Source organism: Hemiscyllium ocellatum, chromosome 26, assembly GCF_020745735.1.
Source record: "Hemiscyllium ocellatum isolate sHemOce1 chromosome 26, sHemOce1.pat.X.cur, whole genome shotgun sequence".
Taxonomy (NCBI): domain Eukaryota; kingdom Metazoa; phylum Chordata; class Chondrichthyes; order Orectolobiformes; family Hemiscylliidae; genus Hemiscyllium; species Hemiscyllium ocellatum.
Window position 1 is genome coordinate 23,654,487 of NC_083426.1, and position 10,252 is coordinate 23,664,738.

The 10,252-nt window shown below is 37.1% G+C and overlaps 1 protein-coding gene across 2 annotated transcripts in view; it reads left to right on the forward strand.

Moving 5' to 3' along the window:
* sars1 (seryl-tRNA synthetase 1) overlaps window positions 1-9,885 on the forward strand; it is a 30,685-nt gene extending 20,800 nt beyond the window's left edge. Inside the window, exons 6-10 of one of the 2 annotated variants that reach the window (XM_060845117.1) lie at window positions 887-1,108; window positions 2,275-2,404; window positions 4,178-4,335; window positions 7,454-7,583; window positions 9,461-9,885. In XM_060845117.1, the coding sequence (XP_060701100.1) occupies window positions 887-1,108; window positions 2,275-2,404; window positions 4,178-4,335; window positions 7,454-7,583; window positions 9,461-9,615 (795 nt within the window). In that variant the 3' untranslated portion in view covers window positions 9,616-9,885. The remainder of the gene's footprint in view (window positions 1-886; window positions 1,109-2,274; window positions 2,405-4,177; window positions 4,336-7,453; window positions 7,584-9,460) is intronic. The other variant, XM_060845116.1, reaches the window with a different exon arrangement.
* The last annotated feature ends 367 nt before the right edge of the window (window positions 9,886-10,252 follow it).

Here is a 10,252-nt window from a genome sequence, read left to right on the forward strand (position 1 = left end):
AAGTAACTGCAGAGATCCAGCTACCATAGAACTGATGGCATCAGTTGACTGTACTCTTGTTTCGGAAAGATTGTCTTCAGGAAATAAATCATAAATTAAGTTTCTATCTCCACAGATGATGCCTGACCTGAATAGTTCCAGAATTTAGTGTTTTTATTTCGAACTGTAAAAATAGATGCAACAAATACCAAAAAGGACATTTCAACAGAAGTGTCTAGATAGTAACAAAAAGAGAGAATACCCACTGTGTCCTCTGTCAACATAAAGATACAGAGCCCATCACTGCTCTTGCTGAAAGTAGCAGACACTGGGTGAGGCTGTGACCTCCACATTCTGTAGGACTTTGATTTCTGTTACAATGAAGAACTTTGTTCAGAAAACTCCAATCTTTCTTCAAAATATTCTTCAGGATCTTTGCCTTTATAAACTGCCAAAAGCTGTATTTACTTTCTGATGCCTTGATAATGAAAACTGTGCAGTATGTGAGAGAGGATTTGACAAATTCTCTAAACAATAATATAATCTTTTCTGATTTACACTCTTCCCATCTGCTTAGTAAAAGCCAGAACCTTATTTGTTTTTTTCTTCTGAAATCTACAGCTACACAGTGCTGATAAGCTGTATCCAGTGCAACTCCATATCTTCCTTAGTTAGGAGTAAGCAGCTATTGTTGTACTTAATACTTATTTCATTTTTCACTCCCTTGCCAAATGTTTTAGCTAAATAATCCTTTGTAAATAAGTGTAATTTTCTTTCTTAGTTTATGTTAGCTTATTATATTCAGTAGTACAAGCAAAAATCAGCACTTAAGAATGCCAAAAGGGAAATGATGGGGTGCAGAAATCTGATCTTTAACTGGAGTGCTAATCCCCATTTTCTCATTTAGGTTATTGGGAAAGGCAGTGAAAAATCGGAAGACAGCTCAATTGATGAGAAATACTTGATCGCTACTTCTGAGCAACCAATTGCAGCTTTTCACAGAGATGAATGGTTAAAACCTGAGGATCTTCCGATTAAATATGCTGGAATTTCCACCTGCTTCCGTCAGGAGGTTGGCTCCCATGGCCGTGATACTAGAGGAATCTTCCGTGTTCACCAATTTGAGAAGGTAAATCAAAATATTTGTAAATATATTTGGTATTGAAGACAGCTCAGTCAATTACACAGTGTGTCATGACATCAAGTAATGCGGCACGACCCATATTTTGTTTCTGATAAACCGGTTCCAACATAAGGTTACTATTGTTTGGCTTGGTGTCCAATGATGGGAGGAAAAATGCTCAGCCAAGGTTTCTCCACCTGACTCTCCTCTAGGAGGTACATGTGAGAATTTTAGGGGAGGTAGATGTATTTGGATGTAGTTGCCCTGAATTCCATTAAATCAATGGGTAATCGGTGCAATGCATAATTATGGTGATGTAAGTGAACTACCAGTGGTCCAATAGATTAGTGTCTAAGCCAGAAAGAAGGTGGTTGGGAAGAAGACTGAAAGGAAATAATTATCTTGATCACTGCAAAGTAACTCCCAACCTGATCCTCCAAAGCCTATCCAGCATCTACAGGGCAGAAGTCTGGAATGTTTTGGAATACTGTTCACTTGCCTGGATCAGTAAGGTTCCAGCAGTACTCAAAATATTTACCAACCATTAGGACAAACCAATCTAACTGACTGGAACCCTATCTACCACTTTAAACTTTCATTCCCTTCACCACAGAATGCAGTGTCAGAAGTGTTTACCCTCTGCAAGTTCATAATTGCCGTTCGCTAAAATTCCTTCAGTAGCAGTTTCCAAACTCTCAAGCTCTACCACATAAAAAGACAAGGGCAGCAGGCGCCACTGAACACCACCTTTTCAAATTTTCCCCAAGTCGTACACCATCTTGACTTAAACAGTCTCACTGTTCCTTCAGTATCACTGGGTTAAAATCTTGGAACTGCCTCCTTAACAACAGTTGTAGGAACCTACACCAAATGAACTGCAATGGTTCAAGGAAGCAGTTCAACCTCCATTTTTTTTAAAGACAGTTGTGATTGGCAGCAAACGCTGGCCTAACCAGAAATGCCCACATCCTGTGGAAGAATTTAAAAAATACATTTTATTACCTCAAGACCAGTTTTACTATAGCAGCAGTAAATGCTTACGTTAAACACTTCCATTTAACAGTAGTAGTTTGTGAAGAGTATGTCAGAATTGTAAATCAGTAGATTTGATCAGCTAAGATTGATTCACAGCAGAGAACTTTCTCAGCATAAATCTGGTTTTCTTTTCACAGATTGAACAGTTTGTTTTTGCTTCCCCTCATGATAATAAATCATGGGACGTTTTCGAGGAGATGATTGGAACTGCTGAAACATTCTACCAATCCTTGGGCATTCCTTACCGCATTGTAAATATTGTATCAGGTAATTGAAAAATCATATAGTTTCTTTGAATGGTGGTGAGGGTTGAACATCTTTAACATGATTCTTGTCATGCATTATATTCAAGACCAATAATTTCCATGTTGAATTCATTGAAAGGTTAAGTACCTATAAATTTTGGGCGAAACATGGAGACTAAGGTCATTATGTGTTTCAGTCATCTATGTCCCCATAAAAAATGTTTATTATTTCAAAAGCTAATTCCACTTATCTGTCAGAATTTGAGACACTTTGGACAACTTTTCTGTCAAATAGATAACTAGGAATATGTAACTGCATAATGCACAAAATTTTTTTTAAATTGTCAGTGTTCAGTGGTGGTGTGTAATGAATGACTGTATTTGTAAAGCGTTATCTGCTCAATCTTATATTAAAAATTCAGTAGTTTAAGTGATTCACTTAGACTTCCTGTCAGCATTAACTCATTTCCTTTGATTGTTTTTTTTCCTGAGAGTTTGTGCTGGAAAAACACAGCAGGTCAGGCAGCATCTGAGGAGCAGGAGAATCGACTTTTCAGGCATAAGGCTTTGGGTTTTTCTTTGTCAAGTTGTTACAATAAATGTGCAAGAGTGGCAAATCCTAGCAAACTTTGTTTCAGTTACAGCATCTGTTCTCTGATTGTTGTGATAACTATCATAGATGTCAAAGAACTAATGAACTGTGTAGTTAATTGAGATGGTATTCGAGAGGGTGCAGAAAAGATGCACATGAATGGTTCCAAGGATAAGGAGCTTCAGTTTGAAAATAGATTGCAGAGATTACGACTGTTTTGATTGGAGAAGGCTGAGACAAGGTCTGGGCGAAAGTGAGGACTGCAGATGCTGGAGATTTGAGTCGAGTGTGGTTCTGGAAAAGCATAGCAGGTCAGGTAGCATCCAAGGAGCAGGAAAATCAGCGTTTCATTTTTTTTTTGAGACAAGATCTGACCACTGTATTGAGAATCTTGAAGGAGTTAAATGGTGTGGATAGGGAGAAACTTCCCACTAATGAAAGGATTGAGAACAAGAGGACACAGATTTAAAGTAAGTGCCAAAATGAGCAAATGTGACAGGAGAATAACTTATTGATATAGTAAGTGGCTATGGTCTGGAATGCACTGCCTGAGTGTGGTGGAAGCATTGAGTCATGGACTCATAGTGCAGTAAAGGCCATCAGCCCATTCAGTCTGCATCAACAATAACAACCACTAAAGCCATGCAAATCCCAATTTCCTGCACTTGTCCCACATCCCTGAATGCTATGATATTTCAAGTGCGCAACCAAATATTTTTCAAAGGTTGTAAGGTTTCCATTCCAGATTCTCAACATCGTCCAAGCAAAAAAAAAGTTGTTTCTCAAATCCTTTCCGAACCCCCTGCATCCCCCACTCCAAAACCATGATCCATCAACCAAGGGGAACAGCCACATTCAAGTGAAGCATTCAGAAGGGAAGTATAATGTTATTCAAAAAGGAACAACATGCAGGGTTATGGAGAGAAAGCAGGAGAATCGCAATCAGTGAAATGCTCATTCAGAGAACTGCAGACACAGAGGGCTAACTGGCTGCCTTCTACACTATTCACAATTCTGTGAATTTCTTGAAAGGATAGGGGCAGAGCTGAGAGAGGACAGACCTTGTGTCTCGTGATCTTGTATACTTGATTCCATATAGAAAATGTTTCCACATGAAATTATATACTTTTTTATTCCATTTGATTTATTTAACTTGCATCATAAGCTGATCTGAATTGTGTTTTGTTTATTCTTCTCTGTTAGGTGCATTGAATCATGCTGCTAGTAAAAAACTGGACTTGGAAGCCTGGTTTCCTGGCTCTGTTGCTTTCCGAGAGCTAGTGTCTTGTTCTAACTGTACAGATTACCAAGCACGAAGGTTACGAATCAGATACGGGCAAACCAAAAAAATGATGGACAAAGTGAGTCATAAGATGATACAATGGTGCAATGCAACACATTGTCCTTTCATTTTGAAAATACAGAGTAAAATTGATGAAAAGTAAAAACATTCCCATGTAATTATAATGCTATTAAAAGCACTTTACAGCCAGTATTTGTGGATGCGAGACAAGAACATAAAGATATTCTTTCTTGCACAAATTGACACTAAATTTTTTTTAAGGAAGTGTTGATTCCTTAATGGGATGTGAGTGTTGTTGCTAAAGGTACTGTTTGGTACCCATTCCTATTTGTCTTTTTAACTGAATGACTTGTGAGGCCATTTCAGAGGGCAGTTAAGAGTTAATTGCTATGAGTCTAGAATCAAAATTCAGCAAGACCAGAGAAGGATAGCAGATTTCTTCAGGAATTTAAAGACTTTAGTGAACCATAGAGTCATACAGCATGGAAACAGACCCTTCTGTCTAACTAATCCATGCCGACTATATTCTCAAACTAAACTAATCCAACGTGCCTCTGTTTGGCCCATAACTCTCTAAACTTTCCTATTTGTATATTTATCCAAATGTCTTTTAAATGTTGTAACTGTACCTGCATCCACCACTTCCTCTGACAATTCATTCCACACATGAACAACTTGCTGTGTTTTAAAAAGTTGCCCGTGTCCTTTTTTGAATCTTTCTCCTCTCACCTTAAAAATATGCTGGCTAGTTTTGAACTCAGCCACCCTAGGGAAAAGATCCTTGACATTCACCTCCTCCCATGCCCCTCATGATTTTATAAACCTCAGTAAGGTCACCCCTCAACTCCTACACTCCAGTAAAAAAAAAGTCCTAGCCTATTTTTATTGCTCAAACCCTCTATCTGGCAACATCCTCATAAATCTTTTAATTTTCTACAATATAATAATATCCTTCCTTTGGTTGGGCGACCAGAATTGCACACAGTACTCTAGAAGAGGGAGCACAAACGTCCTGTAACACCTCAACATGACTCCTCTGCTCAGAAGTCTGAACAATGAAGTCAAGCATGCTAAATGCCTTCTTAAGCACCCTGTCTACCTACAACACAAATTTCAAAGAATTATGTACCTGTACCCCTAGGTCTTTCTGTTTTGCAACACTACATGACAATTGCTGAAAGTTTCTTGGTCACCATTACCAGGACTAGATTTCAATTCCAGATTTATTAATTGAATTTAAACTGCACCAGCTGCAATGATGAGATGCAAACTATGTCTCGAGCATTAGTTTGAGTTTCTGCATTACCAGGTCTCATGACATTACTATAGCATTACATTCTTCCCCTTCAATTGGTAAATTCATATTAGCAAAGTGACGTTTGTTCTTATACAGTGTCTAAGTAACATTGGACTGGATTGAATAAGTACTGTGATTGACAGTTCTCTAGCCTGGTTGTCTTTAATTAAGCTATTGGATGGTAAGAATTGAAATGTTCCTTTTAACAATATAAACTTCCTTTGTCTTGATGAACAAAGCAATTGTCAAAAAGGAAAGAGAGGGAGAACTTTAATTGTACTTCTGCACTTGGGATATTCTGAAGAAATTCACGTTTAATAAGTTGCTTTCATTTTGTTTCTTCATGGATGTTGTGTGTTTATTGCACATTTTCAATTAACCTTATGTGGCAGTAAACTGCTGCTTCAAATCAGTGGAATCCACATATAAAGGTGCCTGGGATGTTTCAGTTTCTGGCCCATAGTCTTTCATCAATTAATCCCCCACCGGCAGGGTGGATTGGGTATAACTGAACAACCCTTATGATTCTTGGCTTAAAGATAATGACAGGGATATTCTGGACCTTGGTGATACAGATTGTGGTAACATGCAGTTAATTTGTTGCTGGTGGCCCAAAGCACCCATGAATTCATTAATGTCCAATTTTGAGCGGCTAGACTGATTCCGAATCTATCCTGTTTGGCATGATGATTCTGCGATTCAACACAATGGAACACATACTCAGTATGAAGCCAGGTCATCATCCCCACAGTCAGCTTTACGCTCAAAACTGTCATGGACCAAAAAACCTCAATAGCCAGAATGGTAAGGGTGAGGCTAAGTAGTTTTTTTCCTTGTTTTGGTTTTCTCACCACCTAACACAGGCTCAGTCTGGTAGCTGTGTCCTTCAGGACTCTATATTTGTGGTTAGTACTGGTGCTGGTTAACCACTCCTGGTAACATCTGCAGCTTGAGTATGTTATGTGATGATATATCCTCAGTACTTGGAGAGGCATCAATGTCCTGTTAAATTATGGTATGACTACAAACAAGTTCACGTTTTCAGGAAGCCCTTAATAATCGTAGAATGTTTAACCCCTGGTAGGGTTGTTTTTGTTGTTAGCATGGAAACATTCAAGTTACTTTGACACATCCTCATCAACCTGGTTAAGGGGAGGCACCCTGTCAGAGTCCTTCCTTATTTATGTGTTACTGTACTTAAGAAACACTTACCAAAATATTGGGAAAGGATCAAAGTAATAATTTAAAAGCATATGGTATCAGGCAGGAAAATCTAAGCAAAAGAAAATATTTTTATTAAATAGAATTTTGGTTGATTTTATAACCTATCTAATCAGAACATTATGATGGACTTGTCAATTGACATACTCGGGTGTACAGTTTGGAAGTTCTTGAATGAAAATTGGTACTTTTGTATTTAGTAAAACATACTCTGTGAAGAAAAATGTGGAAGTGTATAAACCAAAGCATTAGAATCAATCTCTCAAATCAAGAAATTCTGGTTATGACAGTAAGTCGGTCACAATTGATGAGGCAGCTAGCTTGACTCTTTTCTCAGAAGAGAAACCACCAGGATTTCTAGTCGTCTTGATGTCTCTTAAGTAATTCTTAGTGGAGGTGCATGTGATTGAATATCAAATGAGTCTTTAAATGATCTGCCCAGCCAAAGCTCAGATATGATTATTTGTGAGCATACTGGTGGAGCGCACCAGTGCTTGTGAAACTGTAGGACCCTTTATTACAGGATTGATTTAAGGTAGAAAATTGGGAGGTGAAGAGAAAAAAAGGCCCATGGATTTAAAAGAGAATTCTTTTATTTTAAGGTTGTAGATAAACAAATAAAATGCACTAATAAATATCACAACACTTCTCTTCCCAGGCTGAATTTGTGCACATGCTAAATGCTACAATGTGTGCAACAACTCGTGTTTTGTGTGCTATCCTGGAGAATTACCAGACTGAAGAAGGGATAGTGGTACCAGAATGTCTAAGGCCATACATGCCACCAAGTAAGTATCCATGGGTGTAAGAGTCTGACAGACTAAGTGATCAGTGTTCAGCCCCTGTCCTACCAGCAACACAACTCAACTTAATGAGAAAGAACAGTGGAGGTATACTTAGTATCCTGGCCAATATTTATCCATCAATCAACGTCAAATAAAAATTGTTATCACATTGCTGTTCGTAATGTGCATATTGACTGCTCTGTTGACAACATTACAACAATAGCTAACTTCAAAATTGTGTCAATTGAGACACAATCTGCCTAAATCTAGTTAAATGCCTTAAAATAGTTTGAAGTTATTATCAGTCTTTGGTACAGTATGAGATGTCATGAATATAACAATGGGATAAATTACAAACCAGTCAGTAGCTGCTAGTCAAATGGTATTAGATTAATATTTAACCAGGCTATTATGGAATAAATCAAATAGGAGTAATGAGCTGGTGCTGAACTGGATGAGTTAAGAGAACTGGATGAATTGATCAAAGAAATGTTATGTTATTGATGTGAAGGTAGGGGCTGAGGTAATTTTAATAGATATGGAAGGGAAGGTAAAAGAATTTATAAATAGTGATTGAAAAGATACTGAAAATAAGAAAACAAAAAGAAATCCAAGCTGAGGTTCTAAAATGTCCTATGAAAATAGTTGAAATCAGTGTTAAATGATAGAAGCATTTGGAATTAGATATAGCAAACTTTTTATTAACTGGCACCTATGGAACCAGGAGTATGCTGGTTGATCAAATATTCTGGGTAATCAAAACGTCCATATAATCAAAGTGAAAACACACACTAAGTAATAGAAATGTAATACAGAGGTTATACATATCACTGTTATACATTTATTGACAGCAGAAATCATTTAAATAACAATGCAACTTTGCCTTAATTAAAATTTACCAGCAGAGGGCCTTCTCACTCTAACCTTCAACTGACACTGTGCAGTAGATTGCGATATTTGATACTTCATGTTGCCATTCAATTGAACAACAAATATATTTATACTGAGGCAAATAAGTTTTAGAAACTGTAATAATTGGACAGAATAACACAGTAAACTTCACAGTATTTGTATATAACTTCTGCTAGTTTATTGACAGTGCTGGTTTCTCAGGTGCCAGTTAAAACAAACTTGGCTGCATTTGCAGTAGTGCATTCTATGAATGCAGGATATGTTGCTAGATCTGGATTACTAATAGATGTGCTTTTGGTAAATGACGTTTTCTCATCCCAGATGAAAATGTTGAAAATTGTGTAACGTTTTGAAGTTTCTTTCACGGATTTACTGTTATTTGCTGTGAGGCCAGTGCATTATGTTTTAACAAACATATATAGATTCACTGAGAAATTTGATATTCAGCACTATAGATTACAAGGTTCTCTGTTTAGTCTTGACTGAGGAAGCAGTTGGGACCATGAGCATTAACCTGATTACACTGAAGGCAATCAGAAAGAAAATCACCCCAAACACTTTCTGTTGTCATTGTGAAGCGATTGGAGCTGGAAGATGCACATGTCTGAGCAGAGTGAGGATTGAATTAGACCAAATAATTCAATAACCTGCTGAACACACTTTCTGCGATATCGAAGTGATTACATTTTACAAAGAGTACTTACCAGATGCTTCAGCAAGATGAAGTAATTCCAACGGAAATGAGAATAATTTTCTTAAATGTTATAATTGCTTTCTAAGCATGTAATGTATTCTTCAACAAAGCAAAGCTTATCTCCAACTGATGTATTCAATTTCCTTTGATTGTCTAGCTTACAATTACAGGAAATTAAAGCTACAGTCTTCTGATTAATTGATTCTCTGAACATTAACTGTTAAATGAAGAGTTCATCTTTCCTCTACCCACAAACATATGCTATATTCAATAGGTTTGACTGAGCTGATCAGGTTTGTTAAGCCTGCACCAATTGACCAGGAGCCATCAAAAAAACAGAAGAAGCAGCAAGAAGGGAGCAAGAAGAAACCTGCATTCTCTGATACCGGTTTGGAGAATAAAGTACAGAACATGTCTGTCAATAATTAATGGATCCTTTTAACTAAATGGTAAAATTATATTTGGTGTACTTGCTGTCCAAATTAATTATTCTTGTGGATGACATACTTTACATGGATTTCCATTACAAATAAAACCACAGAAACAGACTGTGTCTAATAGTAATAATGTGCATCTCCTGGAAAGATGATCATTTACCTGAAGTGTAGAAAATTTTATGAAGAGTTTGCTGCCAATGTATGTTCATGGAATATGGAATTTTATCTCTTCAAATTATTTACAATAATAAATAACTACTGAATCACGTAAATAATTAACTTGTAGGTCTAAATTATTCCAGTTTTTATGTAGTTAGTTATAATGTGTATCACACCTTTCCTCATCATCAAAAGCATTCTGACTAGGGCTATAGTTGAACTTCATTAGGAATTGCATTATTAAGCAATATAAGTTTAATGGTGAAAATTTTCTGTTTTCTTCATGTCACGTTATATTTACACATTCAAGTTAGCCAGGCTCAGATATTATCCCTGTTTTTGTTTCGCTGAGCCAGTTGTCATTAAGGTATTAGTGAATGCATGACATATAGTCTGTGACTGCAGGATACCTGACCACTATGAGCAGCTTCCTGGCTTTGTGTCTGCACAGCAAGACAAGACAATGTGGG